Source organism: Patella vulgata, chromosome 7 (genome assembly GCF_932274485.2).
Source record: "Patella vulgata chromosome 7, xgPatVulg1.2, whole genome shotgun sequence".
Taxonomy (NCBI): Eukaryota; Metazoa; Mollusca; class Gastropoda; family Patellidae; genus Patella; species Patella vulgata.
In genome coordinates, this window is record NC_065885.2 from 25,895,672 (window position 1) to 25,919,718 (window position 24,047).

The 24,047-nt window shown below is 44.6% G+C and overlaps 4 protein-coding genes across 4 annotated transcripts; all 4 read right to left on the reverse strand.

Annotated features, from left to right (window-relative positions):
• Positions 1–775: 775 nt before the first annotated feature.
• LOC130013654 (histone H1-delta-like) lies at positions 776–1,863 on the reverse strand. The gene has a single exon (XM_056102514.1). It carries the CDS (start codon positions 1,513–1,515, stop codon positions 934–936), a length of 582 nt encoding a protein of 193 aa, XP_055958489.1. The 5' UTR covers positions 1,516–1,863; the 3' UTR covers positions 776–933.
• Positions 1,864–6,593: 4,730 nt separating this feature from the next.
• On the reverse strand, positions 6,594–7,681 carry LOC130013655 (histone H1-delta-like). The gene has a single exon (XM_056102515.1). The coding sequence runs from the start codon at positions 7,331–7,333 to the stop codon at positions 6,752–6,754; it is 582 nt and encodes a 193-aa protein (XP_055958490.1). The 5' UTR covers positions 7,334–7,681; the 3' UTR covers positions 6,594–6,751.
• Positions 7,682–12,411: 4,730 nt separating this feature from the next.
• LOC130013652 (histone H1-delta-like) lies at positions 12,412–13,499 on the reverse strand. The gene has a single exon (XM_056102512.1). The coding sequence runs from the start codon at positions 13,149–13,151 to the stop codon at positions 12,570–12,572; it is 582 nt and encodes a 193-aa protein (XP_055958487.1). The 5' UTR covers positions 13,152–13,499; the 3' UTR covers positions 12,412–12,569.
• Positions 13,500–18,229: 4,730 nt separating this feature from the next.
• Positions 18,230–19,317, reverse strand: LOC126827447 (histone H1-delta-like). The gene has a single exon (XM_050556769.2). The coding sequence runs from the start codon at positions 18,967–18,969 to the stop codon at positions 18,388–18,390; it is 582 nt and encodes a 193-aa protein (XP_050412726.2). The 5' UTR covers positions 18,970–19,317; the 3' UTR covers positions 18,230–18,387.
• Positions 19,318–24,047: the final 4,730 nt, after the last annotated feature.

Genomic DNA, 24,047 nt, shown 5'->3' on the forward strand with positions numbered 1-24,047 from the left:
ACCGTCACAGCCATGGATGTCGTCTACGCTTTGAAGAGACAAGGCCGAACTCTGTACGGTTTCGGAGGTTAGATCTGACAACGCTCACAAAGCATATCAAACGGCCCTTTTCAGGGCCACCTAAATTATTCAGAAAGAAAACCTTCATATTCTAATTAATTAGTAAAACCCAAACAAAACAAAAATTAAAAAAAAAAAAACCCGACCCCCTTCAGAAAATAGCACAAACAAGAGGTGCGGTAGTTTAGGGCGACCCATAAGACCCGTGCCGTACCCGATTTAATGCTTCAAGTAGTTCTTTACACACATAATACTCGCGCACAACCCGACACATTTCAGCTGACAGCCTCCATGTTCAAGGTGCCAATGTCCACTCCGGAGAACTATGTACTCTACTTCGGCGATATATATCTGCCCCCTATTCAACAATTGGTTGGTATACTGTTTTGTGGTGCGACCCGACTCCAATTCCCACCTGTTACAAGCATAAGGACTAATTTTAATACACAAGAACAGAATTTAGCGCTTTCGGCTAAAAGCGTCCATTTAGGACTTAAAATATCTGGAAACTCTTATAGAGTAGTATTCAGCATGCGTGCTCGCCCGACAGATGATGATGGGTTAGTTGTATTTTACGTCCGCTTCCACCGAGGTGATATCTCAGACAATGACGTGTTATGTGTACAAGGTGCATTAATTTACAATGTGATTAGTGAGAAATAATAGGATGATTAGGTTTTCATATATATGTACATAGGACAATAAACACGACAGGTCAGGGGATAGGCTTTATGTGTGAATTGATCACTTACTATGCGACAAATGGTTACATTTTTTCGATTAGAATATGGAAAGGCATTCTTTCGTGGAAATTTGGGGTGGCCCTGAAAAGGGCCGTTTTACAGTCGTGCAATAAAGCTCGGGGAAAGACATTTAGGCCTTTTTAGGTTTGGCGGCAGCTTTCTTCTTGGGGGCTGCCTTTTTGGCTGGCTTTGCGGTTTTAACCTTTTTAGGGGTTTTCACCTTTTTGGGTGACTTGGCCTTCTTTGGTTTTACTGTCTTCTTGGCTCCGGCGGCTTTAGCCTTTTTCGGTGTAGCGGCTTTCTTGGGTGCTGCTTTCTTTGCCTTGGGTTTCTTGGCGGTGGCCGTTTTCTTAACAGGAGACTTTTTAGCGGCTTTCTTCACTTTGGGTTTTTCGGCCTTTACGTCACCAAGTTTGAAGGAACCGGCTGCTCCCGTGCCCTTGGCCTGCTTAATAACTCCGGACTTGACACCGTTTTTCAGGGCGGTTTTTACCCGGGAGTTAGCCATGTTCGAATCGGATCCGACCTTGTAGTTAGCCATGACGTATTTCAAGATAGCTTGTCGTGATGAACCACTCCTTTCCTTCAAACTGCCAATGGCAGCGCGGATCATGTCAACGTATTTCGGGTGTGTGGCGGCTGCCTTGGGCTTGGATGCCATCTTCTTTTTTGGTGATTTTGTCGCGGGTGCTTGAGCTGCTACATCTGCCATTTTCACTAGAATAAGGTCTGTGTTTGCGTAGGATGCAAAAACGTCGTACTTCTTCCGCTGTCAACTAGGGAATGAGCCGCGATGGTTCGTGAAAAAACATACCAGGCGGGCGCGGACTTCGTAGAGAGCACTTATTCGCCCCGGACGCAAATCACCACAACTATGTGTTTATTGCTTCGCATTTTCTCCCAAATTCAAACTTAGTTTTAGATGGGAGAAAAATTGGACTACGCCATTCGAAAGAGAAGAAATCGGGCTTTACACTCATACAAATATTGTGTACTCCCAGTGTATACTTAGTCTGAGAACCAGGCTTGAAAGGCGCACATTGAGTCTCTCAAATACAAACCCGTCCTTTTACACTCACTTTTACCCTCGAATTTTAGCTTTGATTTCGTGCAGGGGGCGAGAGCCGACTAGAAGAAACATCAGACTTGCAGTTCAGCCCATTTTCTTTCAAATTGATACGGCACGAAGGGCTGTGGCAGGATTCCCACGCGGACACTAAAAACACGTTCACTCAATGAACCGCCATTACGGACGGGCTTTATTGCTTCATGCCATCGACAAGTGAAATTCATTCATCCATCTGTTATTCTATTCTGCAGATGTATTCCCTGTGTGTGCGTGCGTAATTTCTTTCCATGATTTCATTTCATTTCATTTGATAGGGGGGAGGGGGGAGTGTAATGTAATGTAATGTAATGTTTTGCTTTGCTTTGCTTTGCTTTGCTTTGCTTTGCTTTGCTTTGCTTTGCTTTGCTTTGCTTTTATTATAGAACATGGAAACGTTTCTTTCTGAACGAGTTAGGTGGCCCTGAAAAGGGCCGTTTTAATAACACAAAGCCAAGTAATTTAGGCTCGTTCTCCTCGGATTCTTCGGGCGAGCTGGATGTCCTTGGGCATAATGGTGACTCGCTTGGCGTGGATGGCGCACAAGTTGGTGTCTTCGAAAAGTCCAACCAGGTAAGCCTCGCTGGCTTCTTGCAGGGCCATGACGGCGGAGCTCTGGAACCGGAGATCGGTCTTGAAATCCTGGGCGATTTCACGGACTAATCGCTGGAAGGGGAGCTTTCGGATGAGAAGCTCGGTGCTCTTCTGGTATCGACGGATTTCTCGGAGAGCCACGGTACCTGGCCTGTATCGATGGGGTTTTTTCACACCGCCGGTGGCGGGGGCACTCTTTCTAGCGGCCTTGGTGGCGAGCTGTTTTCGTGGGGCTTTGCCTCCAGTCGATTTACGGGCAGTCTGCTTGGTTCGAGCCATCTTTACTTTAGTCTTCTCTTCTTCTTGTCGAGTCCGAGTAGAAATGAAACACCAAACACCTCTCCTTCTACTATAAATACACACACAAATTCACAAAGCTCGCAAAGCGCGGCACGCAACGCCATTGGTCGCCTCAGCCAGAATCCGGCCCTCCCATTGGTTCAAAATGAAACGCTTTCATTGGTTGAATTCCAACACTGTTTCCCAACTCCATTTCTCGATCCGATTTTAGAATGCATGTCCCAAACTGCATTTCTGGTTCTTGTCTACCCTTCTTCTTTTTCCCCTTTCCTCTCCTTTCTACTCTTTTTCTTTTCCCCCCGTTTCCTTTTATCGCTTGTTCGTTTCTTTTTTTTGTTTTTGTTTTGTGTTCGTTCGCTCGCTCGCTCGCTCATGCTTTTTCGGGAGCTTCCGTGTTTTCATAAGACAAGACTGGGCATCGAGACTTGCCTCAACTTAATTGCTAAGAAAACATGCTATGAAAACATGCACGAGGAGCTTGTGCCTATATAATCATATGAATTGATCTGTCGTCATTCACCCTTGTCACCTCACCTCACGCCCGTACCCCTTGTCTTACGCGTCTATCAGCCAGGGATAGACGAGTAGACCCAAGTCGTAATCAGTGCTATATTGAGAAGTGTCATTTTTCAGGTAAACTGTTTGTCATATTGTGCGAGATCGTTCTTTGTATGTTTATGTATTTGTTTTCTGGGTTTTTTTTTTGTCTATTTATATATTTGTTTGTTTTCTTTTTGTCTGTCTATTTATATATTTGATATATGTACTTTGATGTAATTTTTCTTTTCCAATTATCGCTTTAGGGTTAGGCTTAGGGTTGGGGTTGGATCGCATTGAACTGAATGGAACGGGGTGGGTGTGGCATTTGATTCGTATAGAACATGAAGGTTTTCTTTCTGAATGATTTCGGTGGCCCTGAAAAGGGCCGTTTTTGTTTCGGTTTCGGGTGGGAAACATTTATTTGCTGCTGGTATATTTGGTGACAGCCTTGGTACCTTCGCTGACGGCGTGCTTAGCCAATTCACCGGGCAACAAAAGTCTGACGGCAGTCTGGATCTCCCTGCTTGTGATGGTTGATCTTTTGTTGTAATGGGCCAGTCTTGAGGCTTCGGCAGCGATTCTTTCGAAGATGTCGTTGACGAAACTGTTCATGATGGACATCGCCTTGCTGCTCACACCGGTGTCGGGGTGGACTTGTTTCAAGACTTTGTAAATGTAGATGCTGTACGATTCCTTTCGTCTCCTCTTCCTTTTCTTGTCCCCGGAGCGTGCGGCTTTCGCCTTTCCGGCTTTCTTGGCGCCTTTCGATGAGACCTTTGGTGGCATGACTGCTGTAACAAGTTAGAACAGTGAATGTTGGCCCGAACTGGCCAAAAAGCCTTTTATACAGACCATGTGAGTCGGGAAATCGGATCGAGCGTGCTAGCGACGATCGCGCGGACCTCATCGTAAGCATGATATACAGCCCCCGACTCTGTTTGGCGGGCATAAAAGGAAAACTAACTAGTTTTCGCTACTCATTTGTCTGTTTAAGTTAAACGACGAACGATCATCATTCAACATGTCTGGACGAGGAAAGGGAGGAAAAGTAAAGGGAAAGAGTAAGACCCGATCATCCCGGGCTGGATTACAGTTCCCCGTCGGTCGTATCCATCGACTTCTCCGAAAGGGAAACTATGCCGAGAGAGTTGGAGCCGGAGCCCCAGTTTACTTGGCTGCAGTCCTTGAGTACCTAGCTGCCGAAGTTCTCGAGTTGGCTGGCAACGCCGCCCGTGACAACAAGAAATCCAGAATCATTCCCCGTCATCTCCAGTTGGCCATCCGAAACGACGAGGAATTGAACAAGCTGTTGTCCGGAGTAACTATCGCCCAAGGTGGTGTTCTACCCAACATCCAAGCTGTGCTCCTGCCCAAGAAATCCGAGAAGGCTACTTCAAAATAAAAAGCAGCTTTTTGTTGATAAAAAAAAAACGGCCCTTTTCAGGGCCACCTAAATATATCAGAGAGAAAACGAACATATTCTAATATTCGCAAAATTACGTACATGTAGATGTGCGCAGCCCCAAGCCTGAAACTCGACACAAAACATCAACTTACCTTACCCCCACCCCTTACCTTAATTATTACTATCACTACCCTTATTATCTGCAGCCGGCGTAATCCAATCCAATTCAATTCAATTCAACACGAAATAAAAGGAAAGGAAAAGAAAACAAAACAAATTACGAATCCAATCAAATGAAACCATAAGATTATATGAGATGCCACGCCACGCCATAACATAATGACATAGGCGCATTCATTCATTCATTCATTCATTCATTCATTCATTCATTCATACGTACGTACGTACGCGCGTGCGTGCGTGCGGTCATTATTCGTTCGTTCGTTCGTTCGTTCGTTCGTTCATTCATTCATTCATTCATTCATTTATTTATTTATTTATTCATTCATTCATTCATTCATTCATTCACCGAAAAAGAAGAAACGAATGAATGAAGGAGTGAGTGAATGAATGAAGGAGTGAATGAATGAATAAATGAATGAATGAATGAATGAATGAATGAATGAATGAAAAAGTAGGGAAGAAAGATTGACATTACAGGACATATATGTGATGTGTGGTGGAACGCAGAAAATTGAAGCTGGCGTGAACGAGAAAACACAGTCTCTCTCACAGGTCCGCGCTTAACTCCTATAATAACCGAAATTCAGTGTAGGGTAATCATACTTGCTGTTTTCTTTGAACGAGCAACATCGAATCAACTCTTGCAAAATGTCTGGACGAGGAAAGGGAGGAAAAGGTTTGGGAAAAGGAGGAGCCAAACGTCACAGGAAAGTCCTTCGTGATAACATCCAGGGTATCACTAAACCAGCCATCAGACGTTTGGCCCGACGAGGTGGTGTAAAACGTATTTCTGGTTTGATCTACGAAGAAACCCGTGGTGTCCTTAAAGTATTTTTGGAAAACGTCATCCGAGATGCTGTCACATACACCGAGCATGCCAAGCGAAAGACCGTCACAGCCATGGATGTCGTCTACGCTTTGAAGAGACAAGGCCGAACTCTGTACGGTTTCGGAGGTTAGATCTGACAACGCTCACAAAGCATATCAAACGGCCCTTTTCAGGGCCACCTAAATTATTCAGAAAGAAAACCTTCATATTCTAATTAATTAGTAAAACCCAAACAAAACAAAAATTAAAAAAAAAAAAACCCGACCCCCTTCAGAAAATAGCACAAACAAGAGGTGCGGTAGTTTAGGGCGACCCATAAGACCCGTGCCGTACCCGATTTAATGCTTCAAGTAGTTCTTTACACACATAATACTCGCGCACAACCCGACACATTTCAGCTGACAGCCTCCATGTTCAAGGTGCCAATGTCCACTCCGGAGAACTATGTACTCTACTTCGGCGATATATATCTGCCCCCTATTCAACAATTGGTTGGTATACTGTTTTGTGGTGCGACCCGACTCCAATTCCCACCTGTTACAAGCATAAGGACTAATTTTAATACACAAGAACAGAATTTAGCGCTTTCGGCTAAAAGCGTCCATTTAGGACTTAAAATATCTGGAAACTCTTATAGAGTAGTATTCAGCATGCGTGCTCGCCCGACAGATGATGATGGGTTAGTTGTATTTTACGTCCGCTTCCACCGAGGTGATATCTCAGACAATGACGTGTTATGTGTACAAGGTGCATTAATTTACAATGTGATTAGTGAGAAATAATAGGATGATTAGGTTTTCATATATATGTACATAGGACAATAAACACGACAGGTCAGGGGATAGGCTTTATGTGTGAATTGATCACTTACTATGCGACAAATGGTTACATTTTTTCGATTAGAATATGGAAAGGCATTCTTTCGTGGAAATTTGGGGTGGCCCTGAAAAGGGCCGTTTTACAGTCGTGCAATAAAGCTCGGGGAAAGACATTTAGGCCTTTTTAGGTTTGGCGGCAGCTTTCTTCTTGGGGGCTGCCTTTTTGGCTGGCTTTGCGGTTTTAACCTTTTTAGGGGTTTTCACCTTTTTGGGTGACTTGGCCTTCTTTGGTTTTACTGTCTTCTTGGCTCCGGCGGCTTTAGCCTTTTTCGGTGTAGCGGCTTTCTTGGGTGCTGCTTTCTTTGCCTTGGGTTTCTTGGCGGTGGCCGTTTTCTTAACAGGAGACTTTTTAGCGGCTTTCTTCACTTTGGGTTTTTCGGCCTTTACGTCACCAAGTTTGAAGGAACCGGCTGCTCCCGTGCCCTTGGCCTGCTTAATAACTCCGGACTTGACACCGTTTTTCAGGGCGGTTTTTACCCGGGAGTTAGCCATGTTCGAATCGGATCCGACCTTGTAGTTAGCCATGACGTATTTCAAGATAGCTTGTCGTGATGAACCACTCCTTTCCTTCAAACTGCCAATGGCAGCGCGGATCATGTCAACGTATTTCGGGTGTGTGGCGGCTGCCTTGGGCTTGGATGCCATCTTCTTTTTTGGTGATTTTGTCGCGGGTGCTTGAGCTGCTACATCTGCCATTTTCACTAGAATAAGGTCTGTGTTTGCGTAGGATGCAAAAACGTCGTACTTCTTCCGCTGTCAACTAGGGAATGAGCCGCGATGGTTCGTGAAAAAACATACCAGGCGGGCGCGGACTTCGTAGAGAGCACTTATTCGCCCCGGACGCAAATCACCACAACTATGTGTTTATTGCTTCGCATTTTCTCCCAAATTCAAACTTAGTTTTAGATGGGAGAAAAATTGGACTACGCCATTCGAAAGAGAAGAAATCGGGCTTTACACTCATACAAATATTGTGTACTCCCAGTGTATACTTAGTCTGAGAACCAGGCTTGAAAGGCGCACATTGAGTCTCTCAAATACAAACCCGTCCTTTTACACTCACTTTTACCCTCGAATTTTAGCTTTGATTTCGTGCAGGGGGCGAGAGCCGACTAGAAGAAACATCAGACTTGCAGTTCAGCCCATTTTCTTTCAAATTGATACGGCACGAAGGGCTGTGGCAGGATTCCCACGCGGACACTAAAAACACGTTCACTCAATGAACCGCCATTACGGACGGGCTTTATTGCTTCATGCCATCGACAAGTGAAATTCATTCATCCATCTGTTATTCTATTCTGCAGATGTATTCCCTGTGTGTGCGTGCGTAATTTCTTTCCATGATTTCATTTCATTTCATTTGATAGGGGGGAGGGGGGAGTGTAATGTAATGTAATGTAATGTTTTGCTTTGCTTTGCTTTGCTTTGCTTTGCTTTGCTTTGCTTTGCTTTGCTTTGCTTTGCTTTTATTATAGAACATGGAAACGTTTCTTTCTGAACGAGTTAGGTGGCCCTGAAAAGGGCCGTTTTAATAACACAAAGCCAAGTAATTTAGGCTCGTTCTCCTCGGATTCTTCGGGCGAGCTGGATGTCCTTGGGCATAATGGTGACTCGCTTGGCGTGGATGGCGCACAAGTTGGTGTCTTCGAAAAGTCCAACCAGGTAAGCCTCGCTGGCTTCTTGCAGGGCCATGACGGCGGAGCTCTGGAACCGGAGATCGGTCTTGAAATCCTGGGCGATTTCACGGACTAATCGCTGGAAGGGGAGCTTTCGGATGAGAAGCTCGGTGCTCTTCTGGTATCGACGGATTTCTCGGAGAGCCACGGTACCTGGCCTGTATCGATGGGGTTTTTTCACACCGCCGGTGGCGGGGGCACTCTTTCTAGCGGCCTTGGTGGCGAGCTGTTTTCGTGGGGCTTTGCCTCCAGTCGATTTACGGGCAGTCTGCTTGGTTCGAGCCATCTTTACTTTAGTCTTCTCTTCTTCTTGTCGAGTCCGAGTAGAAATGAAACACCAAACACCTCTCCTTCTACTATAAATACACACACAAATTCACAAAGCTCGCAAAGCGCGGCACGCAACGCCATTGGTCGCCTCAGCCAGAATCCGGCCCTCCCATTGGTTCAAAATGAAACGCTTTCATTGGTTGAATTCCAACACTGTTTCCCAACTCCATTTCTCGATCCGATTTTAGAATGCATGTCCCAAACTGCATTTCTGGTTCTTGTCTACCCTTCTTCTTTTTCCCCTTTCCTCTCCTTTCTACTCTTTTTCTTTTCCCCCCGTTTCCTTTTATCGCTTGTTCGTTTCTTTTTTTTGTTTTTGTTTTGTGTTCGTTCGCTCGCTCGCTCGCTCATGCTTTTTCGGGAGCTTCCGTGTTTTCATAAGACAAGACTGGGCATCGAGACTTGCCTCAACTTAATTGCTAAGAAAACATGCTATGAAAACATGCACGAGGAGCTTGTGCCTATATAATCATATGAATTGATCTGTCGTCATTCACCCTTGTCACCTCACCTCACGCCCGTACCCCTTGTCTTACGCGTCTATCAGCCAGGGATAGACGAGTAGACCCAAGTCGTAATCAGTGCTATATTGAGAAGTGTCATTTTTCAGGTAAACTGTTTGTCATATTGTGCGAGATCGTTCTTTGTATGTTTATGTATTTGTTTTCTGGGTTTTTTTTTTGTCTATTTATATATTTGTTTGTTTTCTTTTTGTCTGTCTATTTATATATTTGATATATGTACTTTGATGTAATTTTTCTTTTCCAATTATCGCTTTAGGGTTAGGCTTAGGGTTGGGGTTGGATCGCATTGAACTGAATGGAACGGGGTGGGTGTGGCATTTGATTCGTATAGAACATGAAGGTTTTCTTTCTGAATGATTTCGGTGGCCCTGAAAAGGGCCGTTTTTGTTTCGGTTTCGGGTGGGAAACATTTATTTGCTGCTGGTATATTTGGTGACAGCCTTGGTACCTTCGCTGACGGCGTGCTTAGCCAATTCACCGGGCAACAAAAGTCTGACGGCAGTCTGGATCTCCCTGCTTGTGATGGTTGATCTTTTGTTGTAATGGGCCAGTCTTGAGGCTTCGGCAGCGATTCTTTCGAAGATGTCGTTGACGAAACTGTTCATGATGGACATCGCCTTGCTGCTCACACCGGTGTCGGGGTGGACTTGTTTCAAGACTTTGTAAATGTAGATGCTGTACGATTCCTTTCGTCTCCTCTTCCTTTTCTTGTCCCCGGAGCGTGCGGCTTTCGCCTTTCCGGCTTTCTTGGCGCCTTTCGATGAGACCTTTGGTGGCATGACTGCTGTAACAAGTTAGAACAGTGAATGTTGGCCCGAACTGGCCAAAAAGCCTTTTATACAGACCATGTGAGTCGGGAAATCGGATCGAGCGTGCTAGCGACGATCGCGCGGACCTCATCGTAAGCATGATATACAGCCCCCGACTCTGTTTGGCGGGCATAAAAGGAAAACTAACTAGTTTTCGCTACTCATTTGTCTGTTTAAGTTAAACGACGAACGATCATCATTCAACATGTCTGGACGAGGAAAGGGAGGAAAAGTAAAGGGAAAGAGTAAGACCCGATCATCCCGGGCTGGATTACAGTTCCCCGTCGGTCGTATCCATCGACTTCTCCGAAAGGGAAACTATGCCGAGAGAGTTGGAGCCGGAGCCCCAGTTTACTTGGCTGCAGTCCTTGAGTACCTAGCTGCCGAAGTTCTCGAGTTGGCTGGCAACGCCGCCCGTGACAACAAGAAATCCAGAATCATTCCCCGTCATCTCCAGTTGGCCATCCGAAACGACGAGGAATTGAACAAGCTGTTGTCCGGAGTAACTATCGCCCAAGGTGGTGTTCTACCCAACATCCAAGCTGTGCTCCTGCCCAAGAAATCCGAGAAGGCTACTTCAAAATAAAAAGCAGCTTTTTGTTGATAAAAAAAAAACGGCCCTTTTCAGGGCCACCTAAATATATCAGAGAGAAAACGAACATATTCTAATATTCGCAAAATTACGTACATGTAGATGTGCGCAGCCCCAAGCCTGAAACTCGACACAAAACATCAACTTACCTTACCCCCACCCCTTACCTTAATTATTACTATCACTACCCTTATTATCTGCAGCCGGCGTAATCCAATCCAATTCAATTCAATTCAACACGAAATAAAAGGAAAGGAAAAGAAAACAAAACAAATTACGAATCCAATCAAATGAAACCATAAGATTATATGAGATGCCACGCCACGCCATAACATAATGACATAGGCGCATTCATTCATTCATTCATTCATTCATTCATTCATTCATTCATACGTACGTACGTACGCGCGTGCGTGCGTGCGGTCATTATTCGTTCGTTCGTTCGTTCGTTCGTTCGTTCATTCATTCATTCATTCATTCATTTATTTATTTATTTATTCATTCATTCATTCATTCATTCATTCACCGAAAAAGAAGAAACGAATGAATGAAGGAGTGAGTGAATGAATGAAGGAGTGAATGAATGAATAAATGAATGAATGAATGAATGAATGAATGAATGAATGAAAAAGTAGGGAAGAAAGATTGACATTACAGGACATATATGTGATGTGTGGTGGAACGCAGAAAATTGAAGCTGGCGTGAACGAGAAAACACAGTCTCTCTCACAGGTCCGCGCTTAACTCCTATAATAACCGAAATTCAGTGTAGGGTAATCATACTTGCTGTTTTCTTTGAACGAGCAACATCGAATCAACTCTTGCAAAATGTCTGGACGAGGAAAGGGAGGAAAAGGTTTGGGAAAAGGAGGAGCCAAACGTCACAGGAAAGTCCTTCGTGATAACATCCAGGGTATCACTAAACCAGCCATCAGACGTTTGGCCCGACGAGGTGGTGTAAAACGTATTTCTGGTTTGATCTACGAAGAAACCCGTGGTGTCCTTAAAGTATTTTTGGAAAACGTCATCCGAGATGCTGTCACATACACCGAGCATGCCAAGCGAAAGACCGTCACAGCCATGGATGTCGTCTACGCTTTGAAGAGACAAGGCCGAACTCTGTACGGTTTCGGAGGTTAGATCTGACAACGCTCACAAAGCATATCAAACGGCCCTTTTCAGGGCCACCTAAATTATTCAGAAAGAAAACCTTCATATTCTAATTAATTAGTAAAACCCAAACAAAACAAAAATTAAAAAAAAAAAAACCCGACCCCCTTCAGAAAATAGCACAAACAAGAGGTGCGGTAGTTTAGGGCGACCCATAAGACCCGTGCCGTACCCGATTTAATGCTTCAAGTAGTTCTTTACACACATAATACTCGCGCACAACCCGACACATTTCAGCTGACAGCCTCCATGTTCAAGGTGCCAATGTCCACTCCGGAGAACTATGTACTCTACTTCGGCGATATATATCTGCCCCCTATTCAACAATTGGTTGGTATACTGTTTTGTGGTGCGACCCGACTCCAATTCCCACCTGTTACAAGCATAAGGACTAATTTTAATACACAAGAACAGAATTTAGCGCTTTCGGCTAAAAGCGTCCATTTAGGACTTAAAATATCTGGAAACTCTTATAGAGTAGTATTCAGCATGCGTGCTCGCCCGACAGATGATGATGGGTTAGTTGTATTTTACGTCCGCTTCCACCGAGGTGATATCTCAGACAATGACGTGTTATGTGTACAAGGTGCATTAATTTACAATGTGATTAGTGAGAAATAATAGGATGATTAGGTTTTCATATATATGTACATAGGACAATAAACACGACAGGTCAGGGGATAGGCTTTATGTGTGAATTGATCACTTACTATGCGACAAATGGTTACATTTTTTCGATTAGAATATGGAAAGGCATTCTTTCGTGGAAATTTGGGGTGGCCCTGAAAAGGGCCGTTTTACAGTCGTGCAATAAAGCTCGGGGAAAGACATTTAGGCCTTTTTAGGTTTGGCGGCAGCTTTCTTCTTGGGGGCTGCCTTTTTGGCTGGCTTTGCGGTTTTAACCTTTTTAGGGGTTTTCACCTTTTTGGGTGACTTGGCCTTCTTTGGTTTTACTGTCTTCTTGGCTCCGGCGGCTTTAGCCTTTTTCGGTGTAGCGGCTTTCTTGGGTGCTGCTTTCTTTGCCTTGGGTTTCTTGGCGGTGGCCGTTTTCTTAACAGGAGACTTTTTAGCGGCTTTCTTCACTTTGGGTTTTTCGGCCTTTACGTCACCAAGTTTGAAGGAACCGGCTGCTCCCGTGCCCTTGGCCTGCTTAATAACTCCGGACTTGACACCGTTTTTCAGGGCGGTTTTTACCCGGGAGTTAGCCATGTTCGAATCGGATCCGACCTTGTAGTTAGCCATGACGTATTTCAAGATAGCTTGTCGTGATGAACCACTCCTTTCCTTCAAACTGCCAATGGCAGCGCGGATCATGTCAACGTATTTCGGGTGTGTGGCGGCTGCCTTGGGCTTGGATGCCATCTTCTTTTTTGGTGATTTTGTCGCGGGTGCTTGAGCTGCTACATCTGCCATTTTCACTAGAATAAGGTCTGTGTTTGCGTAGGATGCAAAAACGTCGTACTTCTTCCGCTGTCAACTAGGGAATGAGCCGCGATGGTTCGTGAAAAAACATACCAGGCGGGCGCGGACTTCGTAGAGAGCACTTATTCGCCCCGGACGCAAATCACCACAACTATGTGTTTATTGCTTCGCATTTTCTCCCAAATTCAAACTTAGTTTTAGATGGGAGAAAAATTGGACTACGCCATTCGAAAGAGAAGAAATCGGGCTTTACACTCATACAAATATTGTGTACTCCCAGTGTATACTTAGTCTGAGAACCAGGCTTGAAAGGCGCACATTGAGTCTCTCAAATACAAACCCGTCCTTTTACACTCACTTTTACCCTCGAATTTTAGCTTTGATTTCGTGCAGGGGGCGAGAGCCGACTAGAAGAAACATCAGACTTGCAGTTCAGCCCATTTTCTTTCAAATTGATACGGCACGAAGGGCTGTGGCAGGATTCCCACGCGGACACTAAAAACACGTTCACTCAATGAACCGCCATTACGGACGGGCTTTATTGCTTCATGCCATCGACAAGTGAAATTCATTCATCCATCTGTTATTCTATTCTGCAGATGTATTCCCTGTGTGTGCGTGCGTAATTTCTTTCCATGATTTCATTTCATTTCATTTGATAGGGGGGAGGGGGGAGTGTAATGTAATGTAATGTAATGTTTTGCTTTGCTTTGCTTTGCTTTGCTTTGCTTTGCTTTGCTTTGCTTTGCTTTGCTTTGCTTTTATTATAGAACATGGAAACGTTTCTTTCTGAACGAGTTAGGTGGCCCTGAAAAGGGCCGTTTTAATAACACAAAGCCAAGTAATTTAGGCTCGTTCTCCTCGGATTCTTCGGGCGAGCTGGATGTCCTTGGGCATAATGGTGACTCGCTTGGCGTGGATGGCGCACAAGTTGGTGTCTTCGAAAAGTCCAACCAGGTAAGCCTCGCTGGCTTCTTGCAGGGCCATGACGGCGGAGCTCTGGAACCGGAGATCGGTCTTGAAATCCTGGGCGATTTCACGGACTAATCGCTGGAAGGGGAGCTTTCGGATGAGAAGCTCGGTGCTCTTCTGGTATCGACGGATTTCTCGGAGAGCCACGGTACCTGGCCTGTATCGATGGGGTTTTTTCACACCGCCGGTGGCGGGGGCACTCTTTCTAGCGGCCTTGGTGGCGAGCTGTTTTCGTGGGGCTTTGCCTCCAGTCGATTTACGGGCAGTCTGCTTGGTTCGAGCCATCTTTACTTTAGTCTTCTCTTCTTCTTGTCGAGTCCGAGTAGAAATGAAACACCAAACACCTCTCCTTCTACTATAAATACACACACAAATTCACAAAGCTCGCAAAGCGCGGCACGCAACGCCATTGGTCGCCTCAGCCAGAATCCGGCCCTCCCATTGGTTCAAAATGAAACGCTTTCATTGGTTGAATTCCAACACTGTTTCCCAACTCCATTTCTCGATCCGATTTTAGAATGCATGTCCCAAACTGCATTTCTGGTTCTTGTCTACCCTTCTTCTTTTTCCCCTTTCCTCTCCTTTCTACTCTTTTTCTTTTCCCCCCGTTTCCTTTTATCGCTTGTTCGTTTCTTTTTTTTGTTTTTGTTTTGTGTTCGTTCGCTCGCTCGCTCGCTCATGCTTTTTCGGGAGCTTCCGTGTTTTCATAAGACAAGACTGGGCATCGAGACTTGCCTCAACTTAATTGCTAAGAAAACATGCTATGAAAACATGCACGAGGAGCTTGTGCCTATATAATCATATGAATTGATCTGTCGTCATTCACCCTTGTCACCTCACCTCACGCCCGTACCCCTTGTCTTACGCGTCTATCAGCCAGGGATAGACGAGTAGACCCAAGTCGTAATCAGTGCTATATTGAGAAGTGTCATTTTTCAGGTAAACTGTTTGTCATATTGTGCGAGATCGTTCTTTGTATGTTTATGTATTTGTTTTCTGGGTTTTTTTTTTGTCTATTTATATATTTGTTTGTTTTCTTTTTGTCTGTCTATTTATATATTTGATATATGTACTTTGATGTAATTTTTCTTTTCCAATTATCGCTTTAGGGTTAGGCTTAGGGTTGGGGTTGGATCGCATTGAACTGAATGGAACGGGGTGGGTGTGGCATTTGATTCGTATAGAACATGAAGGTTTTCTTTCTGAATGATTTCGGTGGCCCTGAAAAGGGCCGTTTTTGTTTCGGTTTCGGGTGGGAAACATTTATTTGCTGCTGGTATATTTGGTGACAGCCTTGGTACCTTCGCTGACGGCGTGCTTAGCCAATTCACCGGGCAACAAAAGTCTGACGGCAGTCTGGATCTCCCTGCTTGTGATGGTTGATCTTTTGTTGTAATGGGCCAGTCTTGAGGCTTCGGCAGCGATTCTTTCGAAGATGTCGTTGACGAAACTGTTCATGATGGACATCGCCTTGCTGCTCACACCGGTGTCGGGGTGGACTTGTTTCAAGACTTTGTAAATGTAGATGCTGTACGATTCCTTTCGTCTCCTCTTCCTTTTCTTGTCCCCGGAGCGTGCGGCTTTCGCCTTTCCGGCTTTCTTGGCGCCTTTCGATGAGACCTTTGGTGGCATGACTGCTGTAACAAGTTAGAACAGTGAATGTTGGCCCGAACTGGCCAAAAAGCCTTTTATACAGACCATGTGAGTCGGGAAATCGGATCGAGCGTGCTAGCGACGATCGCGCGGACCTCATCGTAAGCATGATATACAGCCCCCGACTCTGTTTGGCGGGCATAAAAGGAAAACTAACTAGTTTTCGCTACTCATTTGTCTGTTTAAGTTAAACGACGAACGATCATCATTCAACATGTCTGGACGAGGAAAGGGAGGAAAAGTAAAGGGAAAGAGTAAGACCCGATCATCCCGGGCTGGATTACAGTTCCCCGTCGGTCGTATCCATCGACTTCTCCGAAAGGGAAACTATGCCGAGAGAGTTGGAGCCGGAGCCCCAGTTTACTTGGCTGCAGTCCTTGAGTACCTAGCTGCCGAAGTTCTCGAGTTGGCTGGCAACGCCGCCCGTGACAACAAGAAATCCAGAATCATTCCCCGTCATCTCCAGTTGGCCATCCGAAACGACGAGGAATTGAACAAGCTGTTGTCCGGAGTAACTATCGCCCAAGGTGGTGTTCTACCCAACATCCAAGCTGTGCTCCTGCCCAAGAAATCCGAGAAGGCTACTTCAAAATAAAAAGCAGCTTTTTGTTGATAAAAAAAAAACGGCCCTTTTCAGGGCCACCTAAATATATCAGAGAGAAAACGAACATATTCTAATATTCGCAAAATTACGTACATGTAGATGTGCGCAGCCCCAAGCCTGAAACTCGACACAAAACATCAACTTACCTTACCCCCACCCCTTACCTTAATTATTACTATCACTACCCTTATTATCTGCAGCCGGCGTAATCCAATCCAATTCAATTCAATTCAACACGAAATAAAAGGAAAGGAAAAGAAAACAAAACAAATTACGAATCCAATCAAATGAAACCATAAGATTATATGAGATGCCACGCCACGCCATAACATAATGACATAGGCGCATTCATTCATTCATTCATTCATTCATTCATTCATTCATTCATACGTACGTACGTACGCGCGTGCGTGCGTGCGGTCATTATTCGTTCGTTCGTTCGTTCGTTCGTTCGTTCATTCATTCATTCATTCATTCATTTATTTATTTATTTATTCATTCATTCATTCATTCATTCATTCACCGAAAAAGAAGAAACGAATGAATGAAGGAGTGAGTGAATGAATGAAGGAGTGAATGAATGAATAAATGAATGAATGAATGAATGAATGAATGAATGAATGAAAAAGTAGGGAAGAAAGATTGACATTACAGGACATATATGTGATGTGTGGTGGAACGCAGAAAATTGAAGCTGGCGTGAACGAGAAAACACAGTCTCTCTCACAGGTCCGCGCTTAACTCCTATAATAACCGAAATTCAGTGTAGGGTAATCATACTTGCTGTTTTCTTTGAACGAGCAACATCGAATCAACTCTTGCAAAATGTCTGGACGAGGAAAGGGAGGAAAAGGTTTGGGAAAAGGAGGAGCCAAACGTCACAGGAAAGTCCTTCGTGATAACATCCAGGGTATCACTAAACCAGCCATCAGACGTTTGGCCCGACGAGGTGGTGTAAAACGTATTTCTGGTTTGATCTACGAAGAAACCCGTGGTGTCCTTAAAGTATTTTTGGAAAACGTCATCCGAGATGCTGTCACATACACCGAGCATGCCAAGCGAAAGACCGTCACAGCCATGGATGTCGTCTACGCTTTGAAGAGACAAGGCCGAACTCTGTACGGTTTCGGAGGTTAGATCTGACAACGCTCACAAAGCATATCAAACGGCCCTTTTCAGGGCCACCTAAATTATTCAGAAAGAAAACCTTCATATTCTAATTAATTAGTAAAACCCAAACAAAACAAAAATTAAAAAAAAAAAAACCCGACCCCCTTCAGAAAATAGCACAAACAAGAGGTGCGGTAGTTTAGGGCGACCCATAAGACCCGTGCCGTACCCGATTTAATGCTTCAAGTAGTTCTTTACACACATAATACTCGCGCACAACCCGACACATTTCAGCTGACAGCCTCCATGTTCAAGGTGCCAATGTCCACTCCGGAGAACTATGTACTCTACTTCGGCGATATATATCTGCCCCCTATTCAACAATTGGTTGGTATACTGTTTTGTGGTGCGACCCGACTCCAATTCCCACCTGTTACAAGCATAAGGACTAATTTTAATACACAAGAACAGAATTTAGCGCTTTCGGCTAAAAGCGTCCATTTAGGACTTAAAATATCTGGAAACTCTTATAGAGTAGTATTCAGCATGCGTGCTCGCCCGACAGATGATGATGGGTTAGTTGTATTTTACGTCCGCTTCCACCGAGGTGATATCTCAGACAATGACGTGTTATGTGTACAAGGTGCATTAATTTACAATGTGATTAGTGAGAAATAATAGGATGATTAGGTTTTCATATATATGTACATAGGACAATAAACACGACAGGTCAGGGGATAGGCTTTATGTGTGAATTGATCACTTACTATGCGACAAATGGTTACATTTTTTCGATTAGAATATGGAAAGGCATTCTTTCGTGGAAATTTGGGGTGGCCCTGAAAAGGGCCGTTTTACAGTCGTGCAATAAAGCTCGGGGAAAGACATTTAGGCCTTTTTAGGTTTGGCGGCAGCTTTCTTCTTGGGGGCTGCCTTTTTGGCTGGCTTTGCGGTTTTAACCTTTTTAGGGGTTTTCACCTTTTTGGGTGACTTGGCCTTCTTTGGTTTTACTGTCTTCTTGGCTCCGGCGGCTTTAGCCTTTTTCGGTGTAGCGGCTTTCTTGGGTGCTGCTTTCTTTGCCTTGGGTTTCTTGGCGGTGGCCGTTTTCTTAACAGGAGACTTTTTAGCGGCTTTCTTCACTTTGGGTTTTTCGGCCTTTACGTCACCAAGTTTGAAGGAACCGGCTGCTCCCGTGCCCTTGGCCTGCTTAATAACTCCGGACTTGACACCGTTTTTCAGGGCGGTTTTTACCCGGGAGTTAGCCATGTTCGAATCGGATCCGACCTTGTAGTTAGCCATGACGTATTTCAAGATAGCTTGTCGTGATGAACCACTCCTTTCCTTCAAACTGCCAATGGCAGCGCGGATCATGTCAACGTATTTCGGGTGTGTGGCGGCTGCCTTGGGCTTGGATGCCATCTTCTTTTTTGGTGATTTTGTCGCGGGTGCTTGAGCTGCTACATCTGCCATTTTCACTAGAATAAGGTCTGTGTTTGCGTAGGATGCAAAAACGTCGTACTTCTTCCGCTGTCAACTAGGGAATGAGCCGCGATGGTTCGTGAAAAAACATACCAGGCGGGCGCGGACTTCGTAGAGAGCACTTATTCGCCCCGGACGCAAATCACCACAACTATGTGTTTATTGCTTCGCATTTTCTCCCAAATTCAAACTTAGTTTTAGATGGGAGAAAAATTGGACTACGCCATTCGAAAGAGAAGAAATCGGGCTTTACACTCATACAAATATTGTGTACTCCCAGTGTATACTTAGTCTGAGAACCAGGCTTGAAAGGCGCACATTGAGTCTCTCAAATACAAACCCGTCCTTTTACACTCACTTTTACCCTCGAATTTTAGCTTTGATTTCGTGCAGGGGGCGAGAGCCGACTAGAAGAAACATCAGACTTGCAGTTCAGCCCATTTTCTTTCAAATTGATACGGCACGAAGGGCTGTGGCAGGATTCCCACGCGGACACTAAAAACACGTTCACTCAATGAACCGCCATTACGGACGGGCTTTATTGCTTCATGCCATCGACAAGTGAAATTCATTCATCCATCTGTTATTCTATTCTGCAGATGTATTCCCTGTGTGTGCGTGCGTAATTTCTTTCCATGATTTCATTTCATTTCATTTGATAGGGGGGAGGGGGGAGTGTAATGTAATGTAATGTAATGTTTTGCTTTGCTTTGCTTTGCTTTGCTTTGCTTTGCTTTGCTTTGCTTTGCTTTGCTTTGCTTTTATTATAGAACATGGAAACGTTTCTTTCTGAACGAGTTAGGTGGCCCTGAAAAGGGCCGTTTTAATAACACAAAGCCAAGTAATTTAGGCTCGTTCTCCTCGGATTCTTCGGGCGAGCTGGATGTCCTTGGGCATAATGGTGACTCGCTTGGCGTGGATGGCGCACAAGTTGGTGTCTTCGAAAAGTCCAACCAGGTAAGCCTCGCTGGCTTCTTGCAGGGCCATGACGGCGGAGCTCTGGAACCGGAGATCGGTCTTGAAATCCTGGGCGATTTCACGGACTAATCGCTGGAAGGGGAGCTTTCGGATGAGAAGCTCGGTGCTCTTCTGGTATCGACGGATTTCTCGGAGAGCCACGGTACCTGGCCTGTATCGATGGGGTTTTTTCACACCGCCGGTGGCGGGGGCACTCTTTCTAGCGGCCTTGGTGGCGAGCTGTTTTCGTGGGGCTTTGCCTCCAGTCGATTTACGGGCAGTCTGCTTGGTTCGAGCCATCTTTACTTTAGTCTTCTCTTCTTCTTGTCGAGTCCGAGTAGAAATGAAACACCAAACACCTCTCCTTCTACTATAAATACACACACAAATTCACAAAGCTCGCAAAGCGCGGCACGCAACGCCATTGGTCGCCTCAGCCAGAATCCGGCCCTCCCATTGGTTCAAAATGAAACGCTTTCATTGGTTGAATTCCAACACTGTTTCCCAACTCCATTTCTCGATCCGATTTTAGAATGCATGTCCCAAACTGCATTTCTGGTTCTTGTCTACCCTTCTTCTTTTTCCCCTTTCCTCTCCTTTCTACTCTTTTTCTTTTCCCCCCGTTTCCTTTTATCGCTTGTTCGTTTCTTTTTTTTGTTTTTGTTTTGTGTTCGTTCGCTCGCTCGCTCGCTCATGCTTTTTCGGGAGCTTCCGTGTTTTCATAAGACAAGACTGGGCATCGAGACTTGCCTCAACTTAATTGCTAAGAAAACATGCTATGAAAACATGCACGAGGAGCTTGTGCCTATATAATCATATGAATTGATCTGTCGTCATTCACCCTTGTCACCTCACCTCACGCCCGTACCCCTTGTCTTACGCGTCTATCAGCCAGGGATAGACGAGTAGACCCAAGTCGTAATCAGTGCTATATTGAGAAGTGTCATTTTTCAGGTAAACTGTTTGTCATATTGTGCGAGATCGTTCTTTGTATGTTTATGTATTTGTTTTCTGGGTTTTTTTTTTGTCTATTTATATATTTGTTTGTTTTCTTTTTGTCTGTCTATTTATATATTTGATATATGTACTTTGATGTAATTTTTCTTTTCCAATTATCGCTTTAGGGTTAGGCTTAGGGTTGGGGTTGGATCGCATTGAACTGAATGGAACGGGGTGGGTGTGGCATTTGATTCGTATAGAACATGAAGGTTTTCTTTCTGAATGATTTCGGTGGCCCTGAAAAGGGCCGTTTTTGTTTCGGTTTCGGGTGGGAAACATTTATTTGCTGCTGGTATATTTGGTGACAGCCTTGGTACCTTCGCTGACGGCGTGCTTAGCCAATTCACCGGGCAACAAAAGTCTGACGGCAGTCTGGATCTCCCTGCTTGTGATGGTTGATCTTTTGTTGTAATGGGCCAGTCTTGAGGCTTCGGCAGCGATTCTTTCGAAGATGTCGTTGACGAAACTGTTCATGATGGACATCGCCTTGCTGCTCACACCGGTGTCGGGGTGGACTTGTTTCAAGACTTTGTAAATGTAGATGCTGTACGATTCCTTTCGTCTCCTCTTCCTTTTCTTGTCCCCGGAGCGTGCGGCTTTCGCCTTTCCGGCTTTCTTGGCGCCTTTCGATGAGACCTTTGGTGGCATGACTGCTGTAACAAGTTAGAACAGTGAATGTTGGCCCGAACTGGCCAAAAAGCCTTTTATACAGACCATGTGAGTCGGGAAATCGGATCGAGCGTGCTAGCGACGATCGCGCGGACCTCATCGTAAGCATGATATACAGCCCCCGACTCTGTTTGGCGGGCATAAAAGGAAAACTAACTAGTTTTCGCTACTCATTTGTCTGTTTAAGTTAAACGACGAACGATCATCATTCAACATGTCTGGACGAGGAAAGGGAGGAAAAGTAAAGGGAAAGAGTAAGACCCGATCATCCCGGGCTGGATTACAGTTCCCCGTCGGTCGTATCCATCGACTTCTCCGAAAGGGAAACTATGCCGAGAGAGTTGGAGCCGGAGCCCCAGTTTACTTGGCTGCAGTCCTTGAGTACCTAGCTGCCGAAGTTCTCGAGTTGGCTGGCAACGCCGCCCGTGACAACAAGAAATCCAGAATCATTCCCCGTCATCTCCAGTTGGCCATCCGAAACGACGAGGAATTGAACAAGCTGTTGTCCGGAGTAACTATCGCCCAAGGTGGTGTTCTACCCAACATCCAAGCTGTGCTCCTGCCCAAGAAATCCGAGAAGGCTACTTCAAAATAAAAAGCAGCTTTTTGTTGATAAAAAAAAAACGGCCCTTTTCAGGGCCACCTAAATATATCAGAGAGAAAACGAACATATTCTAATATTCGCAAAATTACGTACATGTAGATGTGCGCAGCCCCAAGCCTGAAACTCGACACAAAACATCAACTTACCTTACCCCCACCCCTTACCTTAATTATTACTATCACTACCCTTATTATCTGCAGCCGGCGTAATCCAATCCAATTCAATTCAATTCAACACGAAATAAAAGGAAAGGAAAAGAAAACAAAACAAATTACGAATCCAATCAAATGAAACCATAAGATTATATGAGATGCCACGCCACGCCATAACATAATGACATAGGCGCATTCATTCATTCATTCATTCATTCATTCATTCATTCATTCATACGTACGTACGTACGCGCGTGCGTGCGTGCGGTCATTATTCGTTCGTTCGTTCGTTCGTTCGTTCGTTCATTCATTCATTCATTCATTCATTTATTTATTTATTTATTCATTCATTCATTCATTCATTCATTCACCGAAAAAGAAGAAACGAATGAATGAAGGAGTGAGTGAATGAATGAAGGAGTGAATGAATGAATAAATGAATGAATGAATGAATGAATGAATGAATGAATGAAAAAGTAGGGAAGAAAGATTGACATTACAGGACATATATGTGATGTGTGGTGGAACGCAGAAAATTGAAGCTGGCGTGAACGAGAAAACACAGTCTCTCTCACAGGTCCGCGCTTAACTCCTATAATAACCGAAATTCAGTGTAGGGTAATCATACTTGCTGTTTTCTTTGAACGAGCAACATCGAATCAACTCTTGCAAAATGTCTGGACGAGGAAAGGGAGGAAAAGGTTTGGGAAAAGGAGGAGCCAAACGTCACAGGAAAGTCCTTCGTGATAACATCCAGGGTATCACTAAACCAGCCATCAGACGTTTGGCCCGACGAGGTGGTGTAAAACGTATTTCTGGTTTGATCTACGAAGAAACCCGTGGTGTCCTTAAAGTATTTTTGGAAAACGTCATCCGAGATGCTGTCACATACACCGAGCATGCCAAGCGAAAGACCGTCACAGCCATGGATGTCGTCTACGCTTTGAAGAGACAAGGCCGAACTCTGTACGGTTTCGGAGGTTAGATCTGACAACGCTCACAAAGCATATCAAACGGCCCTTTTCAGGGCCACCTAAATTATTCAGAAAGAAAACCTTCATATTCTAATTAATTAGTAAAACCCAAACAAAACAAAAATTAAAAAAAAAAAAACCCGACCCCCTTCAGAAAATAGCACAAACAAGAGGTGCGGTAGTTTAGGGCGACCCATAAGACCCGTGCCGTACCCGATTTAATGCTTCAAGTAGTTCTTTACACACATAATACTCGCGCACAACCCGACACATTTCAGCTGACAGCCTCCATGTTCAAGGTGCCAATGTCCACTCCGGAGAACTATGTACTCTACTTCGGCGATATATATCTGCCCCCTATTCAACAATTGGTTGGTATACTGTTTTGTGGTGCGACCCGACTCCAATTCCCACCTGTTACAAGCATAAGGACTAATTTTAATACACAAGAACAGAATTTAGCGCTTTCGGCTAAAAGCGTCCATTTAGGACTTAAAATATCTGGAAACTCTTATAGAGTAGTATTCAGCATGCGTGCTCGCCCGACAGATGATGATGGGTTAGTTGTATTTTACGTCCGCTTCCACCGAGGTGATATCTCAGACAATGACGTGTTATGTGTACAAGGTGCATTAATTTACAATGTGATTAGTGAGAAATAATAGGATGATTAGGTTTTCATATATATGTACATAGGACAATAAACACGACAGG